Source organism: Trachypithecus francoisi, unplaced genomic scaffold (assembly GCF_009764315.1).
Source record: "Trachypithecus francoisi isolate TF-2019V2 unplaced genomic scaffold, Tfra_2.0 Lachesis_group3, whole genome shotgun sequence".
In the NCBI taxonomy this organism is placed as follows: Eukaryota; Metazoa; Chordata; class Mammalia; order Primates; family Cercopithecidae; genus Trachypithecus; species Trachypithecus francoisi.
This window is the reverse complement of record NW_022681468.1, coordinates 41,071,121-41,094,608: the sequence shown is the minus strand read 5'-3', so window position 1 is coordinate 41,094,608 and position 23,488 is coordinate 41,071,121. Positions and strand designations below refer to the sequence as shown.

Sequence of the window (23,488 nt, the reverse complement as noted above, 5' to 3'; positions counted from 1 at the left end):
TGAGATTGTGGCACTGCATTCCAGCCTAGATGATGGAGCGAGATCCTGTCTCTAAAAAAAAAAAGAAGCAAACTATAAACGATCCATGCAATTAACACACATCTAAAATAGGAAACATGGGTGATGTATGTAAATAATAAAATTAAGATGAATCTCCCTTTAGATATTGCAGAACTCTTTAAGATCTAATTGACATTAAATGCTGGACCCATGGTGAATTTTAGACTAGATTTTAACGTGATTCTTGGGAAGAAAAACCTTTTAAATATTAAGGATATGGTGGTTCATGCCTGTCATCCCAGTCCTTTGGGAGGCTGAGCTAGGAAGACTGTTTGAGGCCAGGAGTTCAAGACCAGCCTGGGCAATATAGCAAGATTCTTGGCTCCACAAAAATAAAAATAAAAAAATTATCTGGGTGTGGTGACATGCACCTGTAGTCCTAGCTACGTGGTAGGGTGAGGTGGGAGACCTGAGCCCAGGAATTTTAGGTTACAGTGAGCTATGACTACACCCTGCACTCCAGCCTGAGTGACAAAATAACAATAATTTTTAAAGGTTACAACTTTAGTTACCCTGTGTGCAAATGAGTTACCCTCTTCTTGAGATAGAGTGTGTTATCTCAAAGAGGAAAGCAGATGAATGAATTAATGCATAAATAAGTGAGTGTTTATTGACTGATCTGTTTGACTTATTTTTAGGAATTATATACCCAGTTGGAAGCAAAGAAAGCAGCCATTAAGCCACTGGAACAAATGGAATGTCTTAACAAAACAGAAACTGGGGCCTTGGTTCTTCACAATATAGGATATTCGGCACAGCACTTGGACAGTTTGCTTCAGGCACTTATTACTTTGAAGAAAAACAAAGAAAGCCAATATTGTCTCCTCAGAGATTTTCAGGAACACCTCGCTGCAGTTGAATCCTCAGTGAAAGCCTTGTTGACGGACAAGGAAAGTCTAAAAGTGTAAGTGTAAACATTTAGGACTTGTATTCTTTTTATTCAAGCACAACCATCTGCCACCTTGGACAGGCCCAGGGTTTTAAGAGTTTATTTTGTGAAAGGATATTACGATTTTAAAACCACAGTATGGAAATTTATTTCATGTGGATGCTGTCTTTGTTTGGGCTGCTGTAACAAAATACTGCAGACTAAGTGGCTTATAAAAAAGCAGAAAATCATTTCTTACTGCCTTGGAGGGTGGGAAGTCCAAGATCAAGGCAGCAGAAGATTCAGCATCTGACGAGGGCCTGCCAGTTCACAGATGGCACATCTTAGCTCTGTCCTCACATGGGAGCAGAAGCCGTGCAGCTCTCTGGAGTCTCTTTTATAAGGGCTCTACTCCTATTCATAAGGGCTCCACCCTCATGACCTAATCACTCCTTAAAGTTCCTAACTCTTAGTGCTATTACGTTGGTGATTAGGTTTCAAAATGTGAATTTTAAGGGATACACATTCACACCATAGCAGAAGCCATTTGAGGAAACTGTGGGTTTCATGCAAAAAATAATTTAAATCATTGAATATGTTTTACAAAGTAATTGATGAAACAATTCATGCTATAAATATCTACAAAATAGATTTATGTTCTATGGAATTCACTATTATTTTTGTCAAGAATTCTAAACCATGTGGGCAGGGGAGAGAAACATATGTAATTGTTTAGTATCAGCATAATTAGTTAAATAGTTTGGTATATATTGAATATATATGTATTGGAATGGTTTCTTTTAAAATATATGCACTCCTTTTGGCTTTGAAAATGATGGCAAATGGCATTAAATTTAGTCTTCATATGTAAATATTTTCTCATTATTAAAAAATTTATTTTAGGCCAGATGTGGTTGGTCACACCTGTAATCCCAGCACTTTGGGAGGCTGAGGCAGGTGGATCACTTAAGGTCAGGAATTCGAGACCAGCTTGGCTAACATGGTGAAACCCTGTTTCTACTAAAAATACCAAAAAAATTAGCCAGGCACACACCCGTAATTCTAGCTACTCGGGAGGCTGAGGCAGGAGAATCTCTTGAACCTGGGAGGTTAGAGGTTGCAGTGAGCCAAGATCACACCACTGCATTCCAGCCTGGGTGACAGAGTGAGACTCTGTCTCAAAAAAGGCCGGGCGCAGTGGCTCAAGCCTGTAATCCCAGCACTTTGGGAGGCCGAGATGGGTGGATCACGAGGTCAGGAGGTCGAGACCATCCTGGCTAACACGGTGAAACCCCGTCTCTACTAAAAAAAATACAAAAAACTAGCCGGGCGAGGTGGCGGGCGCCTGTAGTCCCAGCTACTTGGGAGGCTGAGGCAGGAGAATGGCGTAAACCCCGGAGGTGGAGCTTGCAGTGAGCTGAGATCCGGCCACTGCACTCCAGCCTGGGCAACAGAGCGAGACTCCGTCTCCAAAAAAAAAAAAAAAGTTTAGTTTATACTTGCATTTAATTGCGGTTTACTTTCAGTAATAGCCCTTGAGGAAACAATTTTAGGTTAGCTTGATGATTACAACTTTTTCTTCAGTATCTTTCCCTTTGTTAGAAAGATGACAAGGGAGTTGGATATTATGGTAATATCTCTCAGTCCTAGACTAACCTTTATACAAATACTTTACAGTTTACAGAATATTTTTATGTACGTTCTTCCCTTCACTCTTCATTTTTTTCCTGTGGCTATTCATTTTTAGGATACTCATTTTCTTTCTTTTTTTTTTTTTCACTCAAAGTAAAAGCCAAGATACTCATTTTATAAGAGAGTTTTCTACACCAAGTGAAAGCCACAGTAAACAAGATTCTGATTTTTATTTTAAGGATAGATTATTTTTACAGACAGCCTAATTTTTTCTGTGAATTTAGAGCAGAATTAATTTCTTCTAATGATATTTATCCATATTTTAATGTAGAATAAGCATTAAATATTAACAAGCTCTATTTTTATTCTTTTTCTAGAGGACCACTGGACAGTGTAACGTATCTGGACAAAATAAAAAAATTCATAGCATCCATAGAAAAAGAGAAAGATTCTTTAGGCAACTTGAAAATCAAATGGGAGAATTTATCAAACCATGTGACTGACATGGATAAGAAATTGTTAGAAAGCCAGATTAAGCAACTTGAACATGGTTGGGAACAAATGGAACAACAGATTCAAAAGAAGTATTCTCAGCAGGTACTGGAGTATGATGAATTTACAACCCTCGTGAATAAGATACGGGACATTGAGATTTCTCTGCAACAACAGCAGCAACATCTACACTTAAGGCTGAAGTCTCCAGAAGAACAGGCATTGAACCAAAGCATGATTGCCTTGACCACTGACCTCCAGGCTACCAAGCATGGATTTTCTGTTTTAAAGGGGCAAGCTGAACTTCAGATGAAGAGGATTTGGGGAGAAAAAGAAAAGAAGATTTTGGAGGATGGAATAAATAACTTGAAGAAACAATGGGAAACACTGGAGCCGTTACACTTAGAAGCAGAAAATCAGATTAAGAAGTGTGACAAAAGGAACAAGATGAAAGAGACTATCTTATGGGCCAAGAATTTGTTGGGCGAACTTATTCCCTCCATTTCCCTTCTTCCAGATGACATTCTTTCACAGATCAGAAAGTGCAAAGTGACACATGATGGCATTCTAGCTAGGCAGCAGTCTGTGGAATCGTTGGCTGAAGAGGTCAAAGATAAGGTTCCTAGCCTTACAACCTATGAGGGCAGTGATTTAAATAATACCCTAGAGGACTTACGGAATCAATACCAAATGCTGGTTTTAAAATCAACTCGAAGATCACAGCAATTAGAATTTAAGTTGGAAGAAAGAAGCAATTTTTTTGCAATCATAAGGAAGTTGCAACTTATGGTTCAAGAAAGTGAAGCACTGATAATTCCCAGGGTGGAGACAACTGCCACGGAAGCTGAACTAAAACATCACCATGTTACTTTGGAGGCATCTCAGAAAGAATTGCAAGAAATTGACAGTGGAATCTCAACACATCTTCAGGAACTAACAAACATCTATGAGGAACTTAATGTGTTTGAAAGATTATTTCTGGATGATCAGTTGAAAAACCTTGAGATTAGGACCAACAGAATACAAAGATTAATTCAGAATAAATGTAATGAAGTAGAACACAAGATAAAGTTTTGCAGAGAATTCCGTGAAAAAACGTCAGCGCTTCAGGAGGAGGTTGACAGTATACAGCACAATGAACTACTACTTAATCAAGAAGTAAATAAAGGTGTTAAAGAGGAGATCTATAATCTTAAAGACAGACTTACCGCTATTAAGTGTTGCATCTTACAGGTATTGAAACTTAAAAAAGTGTTTGACTATTTTGGACTAAACTGGGATTTTTCACAACTTGACCAATTACAAACCCAAGTATTTGAAAAAGAAAAGGAACTTGAAGAAAAAATTAAGCAGTTGGACACATTTGAGGAAGAACATGGCAAATATCAGGCATTACTAAGTAAAATGAGAGCTATTGATTTGCAAATTAAGAAAATGACTGAAGTAGTACTAAAAGCTCCTGATAGCTCTCCAGAAAGCAGATTGCTCAATGCCCAAATTTTAAGTCAGAGAATTGAGAAAGCCAAGTGTTTATGTGATGAGATAATAAAGAAATTAAATGAAAATAAGGTCTTTGATGACTCATTCAAAGAGAAAGAAATACTACAAATAAAGCTGTATGCTGAAGAAAATGATAAGTTATACAAAGTTCTCCAAAACATGGTATTAGAGCTCTCACCAAAAGAATTGGATGAAAAGAATTTTCAGGACAAACTAGAAACTTCCTTACATGTTTTAAATCAGATAAAATCTCAATTGCAGCAGCCTTTACTTATAAATTTGGAAATTAAACATATTCAAAATGAAAAGGACAATTGTGAAGCATTTCACGAGCAAGTTTGGACAGAAATGTGCAGTATTAAAGCTGTGACTGCTATTGATAAGCAAAGAGAAGAAGAAAACTCTTCTGAAGCGAGTGATGTGGAGACAAAACTACGTGAGTTTGAAGATCTTCAGATGCAACTTAACACAAGCATTGATTTGCGCACAGTAAGTTTTACAAATTGGGCAGTTAGTGGCCGGGTGCGGGAGCTCACGCCTGTAATACCAGCATTTTGGGAGACCAAGGCTGGCAGATCACTTGAGGCCAGGTAGAGACCAGCCTGGCCAACATGGCAAAACTGCATCTCTACTAAAAATACAAAAAAACACACAAAAAATTAGCTGGGTATGGTGGCACATGCTTGTAATCCCAGCTACTCGGGAGGCTGAAGTACAAGAATCACTTGAACCAGGGTGGCGGAAGTGAGTCAAGATCCTGCCACTGCACTCCAGCCTGGGTGACCAAGTGAGACTCTGTCTCAAAAAAAATAAATAAGTAAAATAAAATAAAATTGGGCAGTTAGTGCATCTATTTTTATTTTGTGATTTTCTGTTTTGCTAATGTCTGTAGTTCTAAAGAAGCTATAGGTTCTACATGGAAATTCTCTACAGAAAGATAGCCATTTTCAAAAATTACAGTGAACTGGTTTGAATCCTGACTCATACTGCATCTAAATGCACTGCCTTCTAGTTTAGAAAAGGACAATTCTGACTCCTTTATTTCTGTTTTCCTCGTAGTCTCTATTGAGCTCAGAACATTTTTTAAAATTTGTTTTCTGTTTTGTTTTTAGAGGTAGTAAGATATAATGGAAGAATTACAGTGTAGAGGGAAGAACACCAAATAATAACTAACATTTATGTAGAACTTACAGTGTTGGAGGCACTGTGCTAAAAATTTCATGTTGAATTTTCATAGCAACTCTGTGAGATGGGTGCTATTATTAGCTGTGTTGAAAAATAAGGAAATCGAAGTTTAGAAACATGAAGGTTTTTCTTAGAGTCCTGAGAACAGTAACAGAACCAGAGCAGGGAACATCACATTCAGGCTCATGGGCCAAATCCTTCCCACAATGCCTGGTTTTTATAAATAAAGTTTTATTGGAATATAGCCATTTGTTTTTGTATTGACTGTATTTGTTTTCATGCTATAGCAGCAGAGTTGAGTAAGTTGTGATTATTTGCTCACCTGTGTTGGAAAGTGACTCCAACACACTCCATTCCCTTCCTTTTGATAGGATATCTTAGGCATCATTGAAATAGCCGGGCGAGGTGGCGGGCGCCTGTAGTCCCAGCTACTCGGGAGGCTGAGGCAGGAGAATGGCATGAGCCCGGGAGGCGGAGCTTGCAGTGAGCTGAGATCTGGCCACAGCACTCTAGCCTGGGCGACAGAGCAAGACTCCGTCTCAAAAAAAAAAAAAAAAAAAAAAAAGAAATTCACACTGTGCTGAATATAATGCCGTACATAGTGTTTTCAGATTGATCACATTAAATTTATAGAAGGGGAAATTAACTCCCTTTTCTAATTTGAAGAGTTATTAAGAGATACTATATTTGGAATATTTTGATAGGTGTAAATGCTGTGGAAATATAAAGTATTATGAAGTTATATTCCTTAAATAGTTTTGTAATAAATGAGTAATTTGAGTATTTCTCCACTTGAATTTTAATACAGTTTCAGGAAACAATGTGCACAAATCCCAAAAATAATAGCGTTAGAACTGAACTGGACCTTTATTTATTTCTACTATGTTTGTTATTTCAATGAGATGACTGAAGTCTAGAGACATTCATTCAATGATGTAGCTAAACTAAAGTTAGTGGCAGAGAAATTAGTTTAAAAACTTAAAAGATCTGGAGATTTCATTTCCTTTTCATTTGTTTACAAATACTGATTAAGGTTATATACATTAAACATAATTCATTGTTTTATTTAATTCATAGTCTAGTACAAGAGTTCCAAAGCAGGAAGATACATTAATAGACATTATTCTTGAGATGTTATTTTGAACTTAGATTATTTTTCTTATTAAATGTGGAAACAACTTTGATTTTGTTTTGTTTTGTTTTGAGACGGAGTCTCGTTCTGTCACCCAGGCTGGAGTGCAGTGACACTATCTTGGCTCACTGCAACCTCCGCCTCCTGAGTTCAAGCAATTCTTCTGCCTCAGCCTACCAAGTAGCTGGGACTACAGGCGCGCGCCACCATGCCCAGCTAATTTTTGTATTTTTAGTAGAGACGGGGTTTCACCATATTGGCCAGGCTGGTCTTGAACTCCGGACCTCGTGATCCACCTGCCTCAGCCTCCCAAAGTGCTGGGATTACAGGTGTGAGCCACCGCGCCCAGCCTGGAAACAACTTTTTTAATGCAATGTTATTCACTTTTAAATAATAGTGTAATATTGTCACACTGTAAATATGAGAATGCTAACTCTTATGAGACTTAAGGACGTATTATGAATGCACCACAAAAACTTAAGAATGACAGAAATTCCAAAAGTTTGACAATTTTGTCATAGCATTTTATCTCCTATTCACTAGAATGTCTTGAATGATGCTTATGAAAATCTAACACGCTATAAAGGAGCAGTCAGCAGGGCAGTGGAGAGCATCACTTCCCTCGAAGCCACCATTATACCCTACAGAGTAGATGTTGGCAATTCAGATGAATCTTTAGAAATGCCTCTTCGAAAACAAGAGGAATTGGAATCCACAATAGCACACATCCAGCACCTCACTGAGAAACTGGGAATGATATCCAGCCCTGAAGCCAAACTACAACTTCAGTGTACTTTACAGGAACTAGTTTCTAAAAACTCAGCAATGAAGGAAGCTTTCAAAGCACGGAAAAATGAGGCAGAAAGGTAAGTCCTCTTCTAAAGGTAACCTTTAAGAACATAAGAGATCGTTTTAAGATATAATTAAACTATATTTTAATAGTTTTAAGAACATAAAATATAGGGTTTTTTCTCTATCATTAACACATGCATTAGAGATAATTTGGAAAATATGGTAAAGTAGAAAAAAATTGCAATGTAAAGAAAGCTCTGGTAAATATTATATTTCTTCTGGTTTTTTTTTTTCTTATTTAATATTGGGTACATACAACAGAGTGTTTATAAAAGTATATGCATGGTATAAGTAATAATGATAAAACTAACATCTTTGTACCCAAAGGTACATCATTAATTTGAGTTCTCTTGTGTGCTCCTCTCTCTTCTCAGAAATAACCATCCTTCTCCTAAATTTTGTTTACCATTTTCCTGACTATTGTTGTACTTTTTTTTTTTTTTGAGACAAAGTTTCGCTTTTGTTGCCCAGGCTGGAGTGCAATGGCACGATCTTGGCTCACTGCAACCTCCGCCTCCTGGGTTCAAGCAATTCTCCTGCCTCAGCCTCCCGAGTAGTTGGGATTACAGGCATGCACCACCCGTGTGTGGCTAATTTTTTGTATTTTTAGTAGAGATGGGATTTCTCCGTGTTGGTCAGGCTGGTCTTGAACTCCCAGTTGTACTTTTACTATGTGTTTGTGTGTCCTGTTTTCACAATTTCAAGCTAATACCTAGTGTGTACATTCTTCTGTTACTTCTTTAATTTTTAATTTTTGTGAGTATATAGGTATATATATTTGTGGCATATATGGAATATTTTGATACAGGTAATCAGTGTGTAATAGTTGCATCAGGGTAGATGAGATATTCATCATTTCAAGCATTTATCTTTTGTGTTACAAACAATCTAACTGTACTCTTTTAGTTATTTTTAAATGTACAGCTAAATTATTACTGAATGTAGTCACTGTGTGGTGCTATCAATACTAGAGCTTATTCATTCTTTCTATTATTTTGTACCCATTTACCATCTCCCTTCCACCTCCCCCACTACCCTTCCCAGCCTCTGGTAACCATTCTTGCTGCTCTCTGTGTTCACAAATTCAATTGTTTTGATTATTATATCCCACAAATAAGTGGGAATACGCGATATTTGTCTTTCTGTGCCTGGCTTATTTCACTTAACATAATGACCTCCAGTTCCATTTCTGTTGTTGCAAATAACAGGATCTTGGTGTTTTTTTTTTTAATGGCTAAATAGTACTCCTTTGTGTATATATACCACATTTTCTTCATCCACTCATGTGTTGATGGACTCTTGGGTTGCTTCCAAACCTTGACTATTGTGAATAATGCTGCACTAAACATGGGAGTGCAGATATCTCTTCAATATACTGATTTCTTTTGGGTATATACACAGCAGTGGGATTCCAGGATCATATGGTAGCTCTATTTTTAGTTTTTTTTAGGATCCTCCAAATAGTTCTCCATAGTGGTTGTACTAATTTACATTACCACCAACAGCATATGAAGGTTCTCTTTTCTCCACATCCCTGCCAGCATTTATTATTGCCTGTCTTTTGGCTAAAAGCCATTTTAACTGGGTGAGATGATGTCTCATTATAGTTTTGATTTGCATTTCTCTGATGGTCATTGATACTGAACACCTCCATATCTGTTTGCCATTTGTATGTCTTCTTTTGAGAAATGTCTATCCAGATCTTTTGCCCATTTTTTAATTGGATTATTACTTTTTTTCCTGTACAGTTATTTGAGCTCCTTATATATTCTGGTTATTAATCCCTTGTCAGATGGGTAGTTTGCAAATATTTTCTCTCATTCTGTGGGTTGTCTCTTCACTTTGTTGATTATTTCCTTTGCTGTGCAAAAGCTTTTTAAGTTGATGTTATCCCATTTGTACATTTTTGCTTTGGTTGTCTATGCCTGTGGGGTATTATTACTCAAGAAATCTTTGCCCAGTCTGGTGTCCTAGAGAGTTTTCCCCAATGTTTTCTTTTAGTAGTTTCATAGGTCTTAGATTTAAGTCTTTAATCCATTTTGATTTTAGTTTTGTATATAATGAGAGATAGGGGGTCTAGTTTCATTTTTCTGGTTGAAGATATAGATAGATAATCCAGTTTTCCCAGAACCATTTATTGATATCTTTCTATAGGTTTAGGAAGTTCTGTGTTATGATCTCTTTGAATAAACTCTTTGAGTAAACTTTCAACCCATTATCTCTCCCTCTATCTCCCCTTTAAGGCCAATAACTCTTTTTTTCTCTTTTGAGACAGAGTCTCACTCTGTCACCCAAGCTGGAGTGCAATGGCACAGTCTTGGCTCATTGCAACCTCCCAGGTTCAAGCAATTCTCATGCCCCAGCCTCCCAGGTAGCTGGAATTACAGGCATAAGCCACCACACTGGCTAATATTTTGTATTTTCAGTAGAGACAGGGTTTCCCCATGTCGGCCAGGCTGGTCTTGAACTCCTGACCTCAAGTAATCTGCCCTCCTCTGCCACCCAAAGTGTTGGGATTACAGGTGTGAGCCACTGTGTCCAGCCTAATAACTCTTAAAGGATTCACCTTTTGAGGCTATTTTCTAGATTTTGTAGGCATGCTTTTTTTTTTTTCTATTCTTTTTTCTTTTATCTCCTCTGACTGTGTATTTTCAAATTGTCCTGTCTTCAAGCTTAGTAATTCTTTCTTCTGCTTGATCAATTCTGCTGGTAAGAGACTCTGATGCATTCCTCAGTATGTCCATTGCAGTTTTCAACCCCAGAATTTTGCTTATTCTTTCTGATTATTTCAATCCTTTTGTTAAATTTATCTGATAGGATTTTGAATTCCTTCTCTGTTATCTTGAATTTCTTTGATTTTCCTCAAAACAGCTATTTTGAATTCTCTGTCTGAAAGGTCACATATTTCTCTCTCTGAAATTGGTTCCTGGTGCCTTATTTAGTTTGTTTGGTGAAGTCATTTTTTCATGGATGGTCTTGATGCCTGCGGATGTTTGTCAGTGTCTGGGTATTGAAGAGTCAGGTATTTATTTTAGTCACAATCTGGGGTTGTTGGTACCTGTCCTTCTTGGGCAGGCTTTCCAGGTATTCTAAGAGACTTGAGTGTTGCGATCTAAGTTTTTGGTCATGGTAATCATATCTGCATTACGGGATACCCCAAGCCTAATAATGCTGTGGTTTTTGCAGAGTCTAGAGCTACCATCTTGATGGTCTTGTATAAGATCTGGAAGAATTCTCTGGATTAGGAGGCAGAGACTCTTATTGTTTTCCCTCACTTTCTCCCAAACAAACAGAATCTGTGTGCTGAGCTGCCTAGTGCTGGGGTAGAGGTGAAATAAGCACCCTTGTGGCAACCACTACAGGGGGTGCACTGGATCAGACCTGAAGTCAGCACAGCATCAGCACTGGGCCTTGTCCAAGGCCCTCTGTAAACAGTACCTGGCTATTGCCCATGTTTGCTCAAGGCCCTAGGGCTCTACAATCAACAGGTGATAAAGCCAGCCAGGCTTGTGTCCTTCCCTTAAGGGTGGCAAGTTGCCCCGCACCTAGGTGAGTTCAGATATGCTGTCTGGGAGCCAGTGCCTGGAGTTGGAAACCTTAGGAATCTACCTGGTGCTGTGTGCTCCTGTGGCTGAGCTGGCACCCAAACCACAAGACAAAATCCTTCACATCTTGTCTCCCCTTTCCCCATGTCCACCACCACTGCAGGCCCACAGAAAGTACTGCCAGGGTACTGCTCATGTTCACTAAAGGCTCAAGGGATCTTCAGTCGGCTTGTGAATGCTGCCAGGCCTGGACTCACCGTTCAGGGCAGTGGGCTTTATCCTCTGGCCCAGGCTGGGTCCAGAGATACTGTCCAAGAGCTAATACCTAGACTCCAAGAGCTCACTTAGTACTCTTCCCCACTGTGGCTGAGCTGGTACCTAAGCTCAAGACAGTCTCCTTTACTCTTTCCTCTGCTTTCTCAAGCAGAAAGGGCCTCTCCTGGTAGCCACCACAGTTGTGAAGGTGCTGAGTCCCACCTGAAGCCAGCATGTCTCGGTCTCACCCAAAGCCCACTGTGTGTACTACCTGGTTGCCACTGTTGATGATTCAGGGCCCTAGGGCTCTTTAGTCAGCAGGCAATGAATCCTGCCAGGACTGGGTCCTTCCCTTCAAGGAAGTGGGTTCCCTTCTGGCCCAGGGTGTGTCTGGAAATGTCATCTAGGAGCTAGGTCCTGGAATGGGGGCCTCATGACTCTGCCCAGTACCCAGTCCTACTTAGCTGGTATCCAAGTTGCAAGACAAAGTCCTCTTTACTCTTCCCTCTCCTCTCCTCAAGTAGAAAGAAGGAGTCTCTTTTGGAACTGTGAGCTGTGGTTCATGGGGTTGGAGGAGAGGTAATGCCAAGGACTCCCTTAGCTGCCCTGGCTGGTGTCTCACTTGATCGCTTGCCCCAGCAAGTCCACTGGCTCTGATTGTAGCACAGCAGTAGGACTTACCTAGGAGTTGCAGTCTTTGTGGTCTCGACAACCTTTCAAGTTTATTTAGGACCCCAAAGTACTTTAGGCCGAGGTGGTGAGGCTTGCTGCAATTCTAGTTTCAACCACTGGGATGGGCAGTTGCCCTCTGGCTAGGGCTAGTCTAAATGCTTCATGCTGGCTGAGTTCTGTCCTATGTTGGCAGCACTGCATTCTAATGCAAAGTCCCCCAGTTGCTGCGCTTTCCCTCCCCCAAGCACAGGATTCTTTCTCCCTGCCATGCTGCTGCTGCTGGGGGATGGGTGAGTAGTGGTATCAGCAATTCAAGACTACCTTTTTTATCCTCTTCCATGCCTCTTTCAGAGATATGAAGTTAAAACTAGGCACTGTGACTGGTCACGTAATTTTTGTTTTTTATGAAGTTGCTTTTGTATGGAGATAGGTGTCAACTCTGGTGTTCCTGTGGGATGATCATAAGTAGAGGCTTCTGTTCAGTCATCTTGCCCCTCCTGCATACCTCACTTCATTTTTTCAAACCCATCATTATGACTGAGGTTTATTCATGTTCTTAGTAAAATTTATTTACTTAGCTATTGATGGACATTTGGATTGCTTCCAGTTTTTGCATTCAGAAACAGTACTACTTAGGAAAATTTTTAAGTGTAATAACTTCCCTTGGGTAAATATCTAGGAGTGTGATCATTCAGAACAAGAGGTTATGGACATCTTAAAATTTTTTTTTTTTTTTTTTGAGATGGAGTCTCGCTCTGTTGCCCAGGCTGGAGTGCAGTGGCCCGATCTCAGCTCACTGCAACCTCTGCCTCCTGGGTTCAAGCGATTCTCCTGCTTCAGCCTCCCAAATAGTTGGAACTACTGGCACACGCCACCATGCCCAGCTAATTTTTGTATTTTTTTTGTAGAGACGGGGTTTCACCATGTTGGCCAGGCTGGTCTCGAACTCCTGACCTCAAGTGATTGGCCCTCCTTGGCCTCCCAAGGTGCTGGGATTATCGGCGTGTGCCACCGCACCTGGCCTGACATCTTAAATTTTTAATGCCAAATGATTTTGCCAATTTCCACTCAAACCAGCAGCATATAAGTATTCCAGTTGTCCCATATCCTTGCCAACATTTGATATTGTGAGACTTAATTTTTGCCCATCTGATGAGTAAGAAGACATATTTCATCGTGGTTTTAATTTGCACTTCTGTTACTGCTAATTAGTTTGATCTCTTTTTTTGAATGTTTATTGGTCATTCATGTTTTCTCTTCCGTAAAATGCTTATTCAAGCCTTAACCCAATTTTATTGGTTGTTTTTTTCTTACTGATTTCTAGGAATTCTCTACTTTAGAGAGTGGTCCTTTCTAGTTATATGTCTTACAAATATTCATGCAGAGGGAGTTTTCCATTAGACACTCATCCTGGGATTGACTTCCAGCTTTATGGTCTGTCCCCCACCTTTCAGTAGGAATCAAAGAAAACTGAAACTCAGGTGCCCTCAAGGCAAAAAACTGGTCCTACAACTTTGCCTATTTCTGTTTCTTTCCATTTTACAGTTTGACTCCCCAATTCCCTGTCAATTTATTCATGTGTTTTAAGAGTTGCTTTTTAAGAATAATTTGATCCAGAGTTTTTAGTTACATTCAATGGAGGATTTAGCCTGTGTCTGTTTTTGTATGCATAATTTTATAGTGTTTTAAAATATATATGCTATATATATGAAATATCCAGCTTTATTTTAAAATTTTATAACAGTTCTTTTCTTGATTATAACAAATACTTTGTAAAAGTAATTGTAATTACTCTATAATATTGTATACAATGAATCGTTTTAATTTCTTAATCATACCTTTGTTAGATAAGGGTATTCCAATATGTGCTGTTTTAATTAACAGTCTAGTGAATAAAGATGTTTTACTGTGCAAAAGATTTAGGATAAGTTCCATATGTTTGGGATACAGTTCTTAAGGTAAATTGCAGAAGCTACGTTAATGGGTCAAAGATAGGAATAGTTTTAAGACTGAGTGGTTTTCCACAAGAATTGAACCAATTTACAGCTCATCAGTGTGTTTGAGAATGCAGTTTTCATTTGACTGAAGTGAACTTTAGGAAAAAAAATCTTCAGTTTAGAGGACAGCCCTTCCTTCCTTTTCAAGTTTGCATTTAAACCCATATGCAGGTCCCTTTGGGAATAAAACCTTCTTAGAAGATGCATTGGCTAGCAAAAAAGAAAGTTGTCATGTCTTTTCTTAAAAATTAAGTGTGGAGTATTTTTTCTGGAAAATTTTGAATGTATTGTGTTAAATAAAATTTAATACCACTTTTTTTATAACTGTGACTCACTAGGTGTCTTGAGAATTACAAATGCTATAGAAAACTTGAAGAGGATATTTACAGTAACCTCAGCAAAATGGAGACAGTTCTTGGACAGTCCATGTCCTCGTTGCCACTGTCTTACAGAGAAGCTTTAGAGCGCTTGGAACAGAGCAAGGTAATAGTATTGGCAATTAGCCACTAAGTCTGTGTGCAAAAAATTGCAAAACTGGCAGAGACAGCAGAGAATGTGGCCCTGTTATGACCCATAGAAATATTCACGCTGAGTTAAATACCCATGAATATTCCTCAAATCAAAAGCCAGAGGGTAATGTTATATGTATATTTGAGACAGAGTCTTGCCCAGGCTGGAATGCAGTCATGCAGTCTTGACTCACTGCAGCTTCCACCTCCCGGGTTCAAGTGATTTGATTCTCCTGCCTCAGCCTCCTAACTAGCTGGGATTATAGTGCCTGCTACCATGCCCCACTAATTTTTGTATTTTCAGTAGAGACGGGATTTCACTATGTTGCCCAGGCTGCTCTTGAACTCCTGACTTCAAGCTATCCTCCAACCTCGGCCCTTCAAAGTGCTGGGATTACAGGCACGAGCCACTGTACCTGGCCTTATGTAATATATTGAAGCTTAAAAAGCCAGAAGGAAGGAAATGAAGCAATGATACTGAGAGATTTAATTAATCAGGTTCACAGGCAGTCATCCCCCAATAGCATCCTGTCCTTACTCATGGCTTTTCTAAAGCGTCACCTCTCATGTGACTTTGAGGGATGCTGCTGGATCCATGACAGAGCCTTATTGTCCACTGATTGCTTACTGCAACTGTCATAAGCTCTAAGTTCTGGTTACTTATTAGACTGTTATAAAGCAATTTGAGCTTTTGCTTATTTTCATCTGTTAGAATCTATGGTATTATGTTATTAGGATTTTGATGAGGACTTTCTAAATCATCTATAGTTAACATTCACCAAAAACAAAAGCAAACCAAGAAAAACCTTTTAATATTGTGTTGGTGGTTGATATAGGAAGTATTGTGCAAAGGAACTAATTAGTGAAATGTGAAACTTAAGTTAAAATAACAAAATGTACAGTAGTCCCCCCTTATCCACAGGGGGATATGTTCCAAGACACCCAGTGGATGCTTGAGACTATGAATACCACTGAACTCTGTTTATAATTTTTTTCCTATACATACCTGTGATAAAGTTTAATTTATAAATTATGTACAGTCAGGTCAACAACAATAACAGAGTAATTATAACAATATGCTGTAATAAAAGTTATGTGAATGTGGTCCCTTTCTCTCAAAATATGTCATTGTACTGTTTTCACCCTTCTTGTGATGACGTGAGACTATACAGTGCCTGGGTGCTGAAATGAAGTGAGGTAATGAAATGAAGTGATGAAATGAAATGATACAGCCATAGTGAGGTAACGTTGGGCTACTATTCATCTGGTAGATGCTACTATGCATCTACTACTACAAGCATTTGATACCACAACAGTTGATCTGATCACCAAGAAGGCTACTGAATAACTCGTAGGCAGGGAACATATACAGCATGAATGTGCTGGACAAAGGGAAGATTCGTATCCCAGGTTGGATGGAGAGAGATGGCATGAGATTTCATCACACTAGTCAGAATAGCACTTATATATTTGTATACAAATAAAACATACATTTTATACAAATAAATCCTACACATTTTTTCCTTCTGGAATTTTTAAATATTTTTAAATATTTTTGGACCATTGTTGATCACAAGTAACTGAAACTTTGAAAGGAGAAACCCAGATAATGATGGCTATTGTACTTCTAGATTTTTTGTTGTTGTTGTTGTTGTTGTTGTTGTTTTAATAGGAAAGAGTCTTGTTCTGTCACCCAGGCTGTAGTACAACGCTGTAACCATGGCTTATCACAGTCTTGAGCTCCTGGCCTCAAAGGATCCTCCCGCCCCAGCCAGCTAAGTAGCTGGGGCTATAGGCATACACCACCATGCCTGGTTAATTTTTTTTTTTTTTTTTTGAGACGGAGTCTTGCTCTGTCGCCCAGGCTGGAGTACAGTGGCCGGATCTCAGCTCACCGCAACCTCCGCCTCCCGGGTTCATGCCATTCTCCTGCCTCAGCCTCCTGAGTAGCTGGGACCACAGGCACCCACCACCTCGCCCGGCTAATTTTTTGTATTTTTTAGTAGAGACGGGGTTTCACTGTGTTAGCCAGGATGGTCTCGATCTCCTGACCTCGTGATCCGCCCGTCTCAGCCTCCCAAAGTGCTGGGATTACAGGCTTGAGCCACCGCGCCCGGCCCTGGTTAATTTTTAAATTTTTTGTAGAGACAGGGTCTTGTGATGTTGCCCAGTCTGTCTTGAATTCCTGGCCTCAAGCAATCCTCCTGCCTCAGTCTCCCAAAGTGCTGCATGAGCCACTGTGCCCAGCCTCTTATAGAATTTCTATTTTTTTTTCTTTTAGACGGAGTCTCACTCTGTTGCCCAGGCTAAGTGCAGTGGTGCAATTTGAGCTCACTGCAACCTCTGCCTCCCAGGTTCAGGTAATTCTCCTGCCTCAGCCTCCTGAGTAGCTGGGACTACAGGCGCATGCCACCATGCCCAGCTAATTTTTGTATTTTTAGTAGAGATGGGATTTCACCATTTGGCCAGGATGGTTTCGATCTCCTGATCTCGTAATCTGCCCACCTTGGCCTCTCAAAGTGCTGGGATTACAGGCATGAGCTGCTGCATCTGGCAAATATTTGCTTTTGAAAGTACTTTCTTTCTTGGAAAAAAATGGTTTATGGGTCGTTATTTGTCCCTGTGGTCCCAAATTCATGCAGAATACAATAATACATAGATAATTCTCATAATTCTCATCTGGTCTAAATTGACTTCTAAAAGAATAAGAAGTGGATCATGCAATACTTATGGAAGATTGAAATAATTAATTGTTCAGAATTTGAAAGAGTTTGTAAGTTTCAGGAAAAACCTAACAGTATGTCCCTCTTATTTTTTTTTCTTTTCTTTCCTAAGGACTTGGTATCAAATCTTACATCAACCAAAGAAGAGTTAATGAAACTACGACAGATCCTTAGACTCTTGAAACTCAGGTGCACAGAAAATGATGGCATATGTTTGCTCAAGATCGTGTCAGCTCTGTGGGAGAAATGGCTGAGTTTGCTGGAAGCTGCTCAAGAGTGGGAGATGTGGTGTGAAGAACTGAAGCAGGATTGGAAATTTGTCAGTGAAGAAGTGAGTGCTTCATTTTCAACAAACCATGTAGTTTCTAACGTGTTATTTAAATTGTTTTATTACTTTCACCTTGTTTTTCTATAAAACGAGTCGTCAGTCTATACTACTTGTGCACATCATTTATACGTGATACATAAATGTTTATAGATATCAGGCCTTATTAAGATAACCTCCAATAACTTATTTGGATTCTTTTATAGTAGTGCCTTTTTTTGGTAGCAGATAATTTTTATTAATAAGTGACTACTAGCTGGTTTGAGCATTACAGTCTTTATTGTGAAAATAACTTAACCCCTCTCGGAAATAACTGTCTCTACATTATACTGAAGGTTAGAATTAGGTAATTTGCATAATCACCAAATAATTTTGAAATTAACTATAATTTTTAGCTATGGAAATTAACTGTAATTGTTAAATGTGGACCTAAAAATATGTGAGGTTATGATATTCTTTTTGAAAATGATCTCAAAACCTGCATGATATGTATCAATCACAAATGTTAATTTAGCCTTGGTTCAGGATTTAGGTATCACCTATATTTAGAAAGAAAATTAATTTAGAAAATTAAAGATAGCTGGGTGCAGTGGCTCACATACGTAATCCCAGCACTTTGGGAGGCTGAGACAGGAGAATTGCTTGAGCCCAGGAGTTCTAGAACAGCCCAGGCAATGGAGTGAATCCCATCTCTACAAAAAATTTTAAAAATCTGGGCCTGGTGGCACATGCCTCTAGTCACAGCTACTTGGGAGGCTGAGGTGGGAGGATCTCTTGATGAGAGGTCAAGACTGTAGTGAGCCATGATCACGCCACTGTATTCTAGCATTCCAGCCTGGGCAACAGAGCGAGACCCTGTCTCAAAAACAAACAAACAAACAAACAAAAAACAACGTAAAGTTATCTTAGGATGAAACGTTTAGCACTATCGTATTATCTTGCTTATGACTATTGTCCTTAAAAATGAATATTATGTCAGTGGTCCTGGTGAGCACTGACTAGTGAATAGTCTCTTGAATGTTAAAATAAACTTTATAAATTACACTTTTGGTTGGGGCTGCTGGCATCAGTGCTTGCCTGTCCGTAATGGTACCATTTGTTGAGTTACTATGCTGTGCTGAGAAGGCAGTTCACACCCGTTCTTACTGAATCTTTGCATTGTCCCTGGGAAGTAAATATTATCACCATTTTATAGATGGGGAGACTGAAGCATTGACAGATTAAGTAATGGCACAAGGTCCCCAGGTAGAGATTGATTAAGCTGTAAGCCCCTGTGGGCTGCGGCTGGGGCTGTCTTGCTCACTGCTGTAACCTTGGAACCTGGCTAGGGCCCTGCACTTAGTGGGCAATTAGTAAATATTTGTTGAGGGACGTCTCTTATTTAAATTCAGGTCTAGGCTAATTCTAAGATTTTGCTCTTTTTATTTTATCACATTATTGCTATATACCCATTTGCAATTATGTGTTATTCAGACTCCATTCATATAGAACTTTCTAATTATTCACATAAGCATTTGACAAAATCTGCTAACAAAATGTTTTTCAGAATAACACAAGCCAAAAAAAATGCTTCCCTGTAATAACAATAATAAAAACAACTACTAAATTGAGCAATTATTATGTGGCAGGCATAGTTCAGAGCACTATTCAAGAATTCTGTGAGGATATTTTTATTATCCTTACTTTGTAGATGAGGAAAATGAGACACGGTGAGACTGAGTAACTTGCTCAAATTCACAAGGGATAGTAGAGGATTCAAACTTAGACTCTGGTGCCTAGCCATTAATCTGTTAACTTACATGATATTTACATACATCAAATTGATAGAAGATTTTAATGTAGCCTTTATCCATTCAATAAAAATTACATCATCTAACAGCCCATACATGTAAGCTTCTGTTAGCATGGTTGGTGCTTTTATATACGACAAAGTGAATTTCTGCTTTAAACACATCTTCTATAGTAACATAATAATCCAGTCTTGATGAAATAAACAGTTTATATCAGTAGACTTTTAAAAAACTTAAATGGCTGTTTATAAGTTTACAAATTAAAAACTAAATTTAAATTTTGATAGAACTTGTGTCCCCCTAAAATTTTATTTCCCTGTTTTTTAAACAAAAGTTCTTTACTGTAACTATTCACTTGGGTTATTCAGAATCATCATTTTTTGCTTCGATGATCATAATGTGCTAGAAGAATGTCACATTGTCAAAGATGATTGGAGATGTGAGGCTGGCTTCTCCCACTTGCACCAACAGTCATTTCTTTGTTGAGTCCCTTTTCTGCTGGTTCTGGGTTTTTCAGTCTCCTTCATTGGATTTGCTTATGATGCAACTATGGGTCCTTCTCCCTTTCTAGACCGAACTTTACAATTGACCATGAACCTAAAAGTTTTATAACCAATTTTATTAGGATCCCATGTCTAAGGAAAATCATCAAGGTATTGCAAAGCCTCTTCTAGGTGGAAAAGTGAATGCACAGGCTTTTTGCAACTATTTTACTGATTCTAGGGCTGTCTTCACACTTTTTAGCATAAAATGTGTTGTTCTGACAAGTGCACACGATCACATGATCACCAACAAAGTCAATGTTTAAGATAATTCTGTCACCCTAGAAATTTCCCCTGTTCTTCTTTGTGGTCAGTGCCTTCCGTAACCTCCAACCCTGGAACATTAATCTGTTTCTGTTCCCATGGTATTTCCATTTCCAGAATGTCATATCGATGGACTCCTTACAGTTTGTGGCCTTTTGAGTTTGCTTTTTTTCCCTAAGCATAATGCACTTGAAATTCATTCTTGCTGCTGCTTGTATTTGTAATTCATTTCTCTTTATTCCTGACTAGTATTGCTTTGGGTGGGTGTAATACAGTTTGTTTATTCATTCCCAAGTTGAAGAATTGCCTGGCTTTGGGGTAAAATTATTGTCCTAATAAAAACTGTGGCCATGCACCGTGGCTGACGCCTGTAATCCCAGCACTTTGGGAGGCCGAGGTGGGTAGATCACGAGCTTAGGAGTTCAAGACCAGCCTGGCCAAGATGGTGAAACCCTGTCTCTACTAAAAATACAAAAAAATTAGCCAGGTGTGGTAGCGGATGCCTGTAATCCCAGCTACTCGGGAGACTGAGGGAGAGGATTGCTTGAACCTAGGAGGTGGAGGTTACAGTGAGCTGAGATCACGCCATGGCACTCTAGCCTGGGTGACAGAGAGAGACTCTGTCTCAAAAAAATATATATATATTGTTCTCCCTCTTGTATTCCCCGTTCTCAATCACTTACCAACTTCTCAGTGGACACCAGAGCTTGGGACTGAGACTTGCAAATGGTAGTTTATTTTGGAAAGTGATCCCAGGGAACAGGAGTGGGAGATGAGGGGAAATGAAACGGAAGGTCTGAGCCTTTAGTCTTTTTACTCTTACTGGATCGGGGTTGCTACAGCTGCCCATTTCTGGTTATTATCAAGTTATATCTGCCCATTTCTGGTGTGTAAGCACCAAGAGGTGCCCCATTAAGTCCTGGATTACAGACATAGTTTTTTCAACCCTGATGCACACTGGAAACCCTACATGTACAATTCCCCCATCAATGTAGCAATTTCTTTATTTGCATGCTGGTTTCCAGCAGGGGGACACAAAACGATGCAATGGAACCCTTATCTCATTCCCTGGTGGAAATGTAGCTGTCTGGCAAAGAGCCAGGACTTCTAATTCAACTGAATTTAGGTTTGAGGTGATGAGAAGCACCCATTGCACACCTGGGTCTCTTGGACAGTGGCCAGTCTACATCTGCATCCATGTATTCTAGTTATTGGGTACCCAACTGGATCGTATAGCCCAAATGGCAGGGCAGCTTATACCACAGCCCGACCCTGCTGTGGTGCTTTTTCTCCAGGTCCCTCTCGACATTGGCAGCATTCTGATAAATGCATCTGAGCAGTAATCCCAAGGATAGCATATACTGCCTTCCAGACCCCAAAAGGTCTGTTCAGTGCTGTGTCTCTTTCTTAGTGGTAGAGTTATAAGATTGAACCACTTGACCTTTACCTCAGAGAAGTCCTGGCATGCCCCAGGCCCTGACACTAGGGCTCCTGAATTTTCACAGGCTTTGTTTCTCACCCTCTGGCATGTCTGACTGGCCATTCAGGTCCTCACCATTTCAGTTAGTATGATATCATAAACATAGATGACTGGAGTGACATCCTGTAATGTCATGATTGCAAGATCCATGACTGTGTTTGAACATGGAGCAGGAGAGTTAACCATCGCTGAGGCAGGATGTGATAAATTGAGTACTGTAGCCAAGGGGTGGGCCAGAGGATTCAAGGGGAGGCGTAAGAATGACCTGATTCAGGGGCCTTTGAGACTTTTTTCTACATCTTAGTTGAGTTCAGGGCTGGTGGAACTAACAGTTTCTAGATATGTGATGTAATGAGTTATGTATTTCTGAGTTCTGTGTACACCATTATTGATAAATAACTTGATTGGTTCGGTAATTCTGGCTGCTTTATCTTTGTTGTGTGTCAGGGTGATGAGAATCTGCTGGACTTACTTTTTTAGCATATAGGGATTGGAAGTGAAAGAAAAGAAACCAGCAGAAAAATTTTCCATATCCAATAGTTGCCCTACCTCTTATACTTAATGAAAGCAGTTTGGTGGAGCTCATGTGCTTATCTCAGGAGAAATGTTGCTTTATCCAACTGAAATCTGAAGGAGAAATAAATTATTTATGAGGATATTCAACAGCATTTCCTTCATACCACAAGAGCAGTACTCTATTTCAGTCACACATCAACATGAGCAATAGCTGGGAATTAAGGGATTCTGATAGCAGAGGATTAATATTCCCAGCTATAGGAAAACATGCTAGGATATGGCACTAGCAACCGTTTGAAGAGAGAGCATACAAAAATTATGGCTACTTCAGGTCCTGAAATGGTAACTGTATATTTTACTTATTTTAGTTCTTTTTGTTTATTGAATTAGATTGAACGAGAAGCAATTATTTTAGATAATCTTCAGGAAGAACTCCCTGAAATTTCCAAAACAAAAGAGGCATACACCACAGAGGAACTCTCTGAGCTGCTAGACTGTTTATGCCAATATGGAGAGAATGTGGAGAAGCAGCAGCTGTTACTGACTCTACTTCTTCAGCGCATCAGAAGTATCCAGAATGTTCCTGAAAGCTCAGGGGCTGTGGAAACTGTTCCAGCATTTCAAGAAATTACTTCTATGCAGGAACGATGCAACAAGTAAGATTTATGAAAAGCTATTAAGGACATGTGCTTAACAATTATGGCTCAACATTTAGAAAATCTAAAAGTATAGAATAATGGCAAATGATATAATAGAATTGAGGTGAGATAACACTGATAGGTATAAAAAGGGATAGAACAGATTAATAACTGTAATTAAGCACATATTTTCCATCCTGGTATTAATGAGGGTGAATATCCTCCAGTTTCCTTTTTTGTCATTTGTGATTTTTTTTTTTTTTTTTTTTTTTGCCCTTTTTCTAGTTTAGTAATACATATTTATTATAGGAAATTCAGGCCGGGCTCAGTGACTCACTCCTGTAATCCCAGCACTTTGGGAGGCTGAGGTGGGCAGATCATGAGGTCAGGAGATCAAGACCATCCTGGCTAACACGGTGAAACCCTGTCTCTACTAAAAATACAAAAAGTTAGCCAGGCGTGGTGGCGGGCGCCTGTAGTCCCAGCTACATGGGAGGCTGAGGCAGGAGAA

General features: G+C 39.3%; 1 protein-coding gene across 9 annotated transcripts in view; it reads left to right on the top strand.

Annotated features, from left to right (window-relative positions):
• Positions 1 to 23,488, top strand: part of SYNE2 (spectrin repeat containing nuclear envelope protein 2) — a 389,209-nt gene that overhangs the window by 203,918 nt on the left and 161,803 nt on the right. For all 9 annotated transcript variants that reach the window (XM_033187766.1, XM_033187774.1, XM_033187773.1 and 6 more), the window contains 6 exons: positions 699 to 964; positions 2,938 to 5,041; positions 7,413 to 7,735; positions 14,529 to 14,673; positions 17,535 to 17,753; positions 22,730 to 22,995. In XM_033187766.1, coding sequence (XP_033043657.1) covers positions 699 to 964; positions 2,938 to 5,041; positions 7,413 to 7,735; positions 14,529 to 14,673; positions 17,535 to 17,753; positions 22,730 to 22,995 — 3,323 coding nt within the window. The remainder of the gene's footprint in view (positions 1 to 698; positions 965 to 2,937; positions 5,042 to 7,412; positions 7,736 to 14,528; positions 14,674 to 17,534; positions 17,754 to 22,729; positions 22,996 to 23,488) is intronic.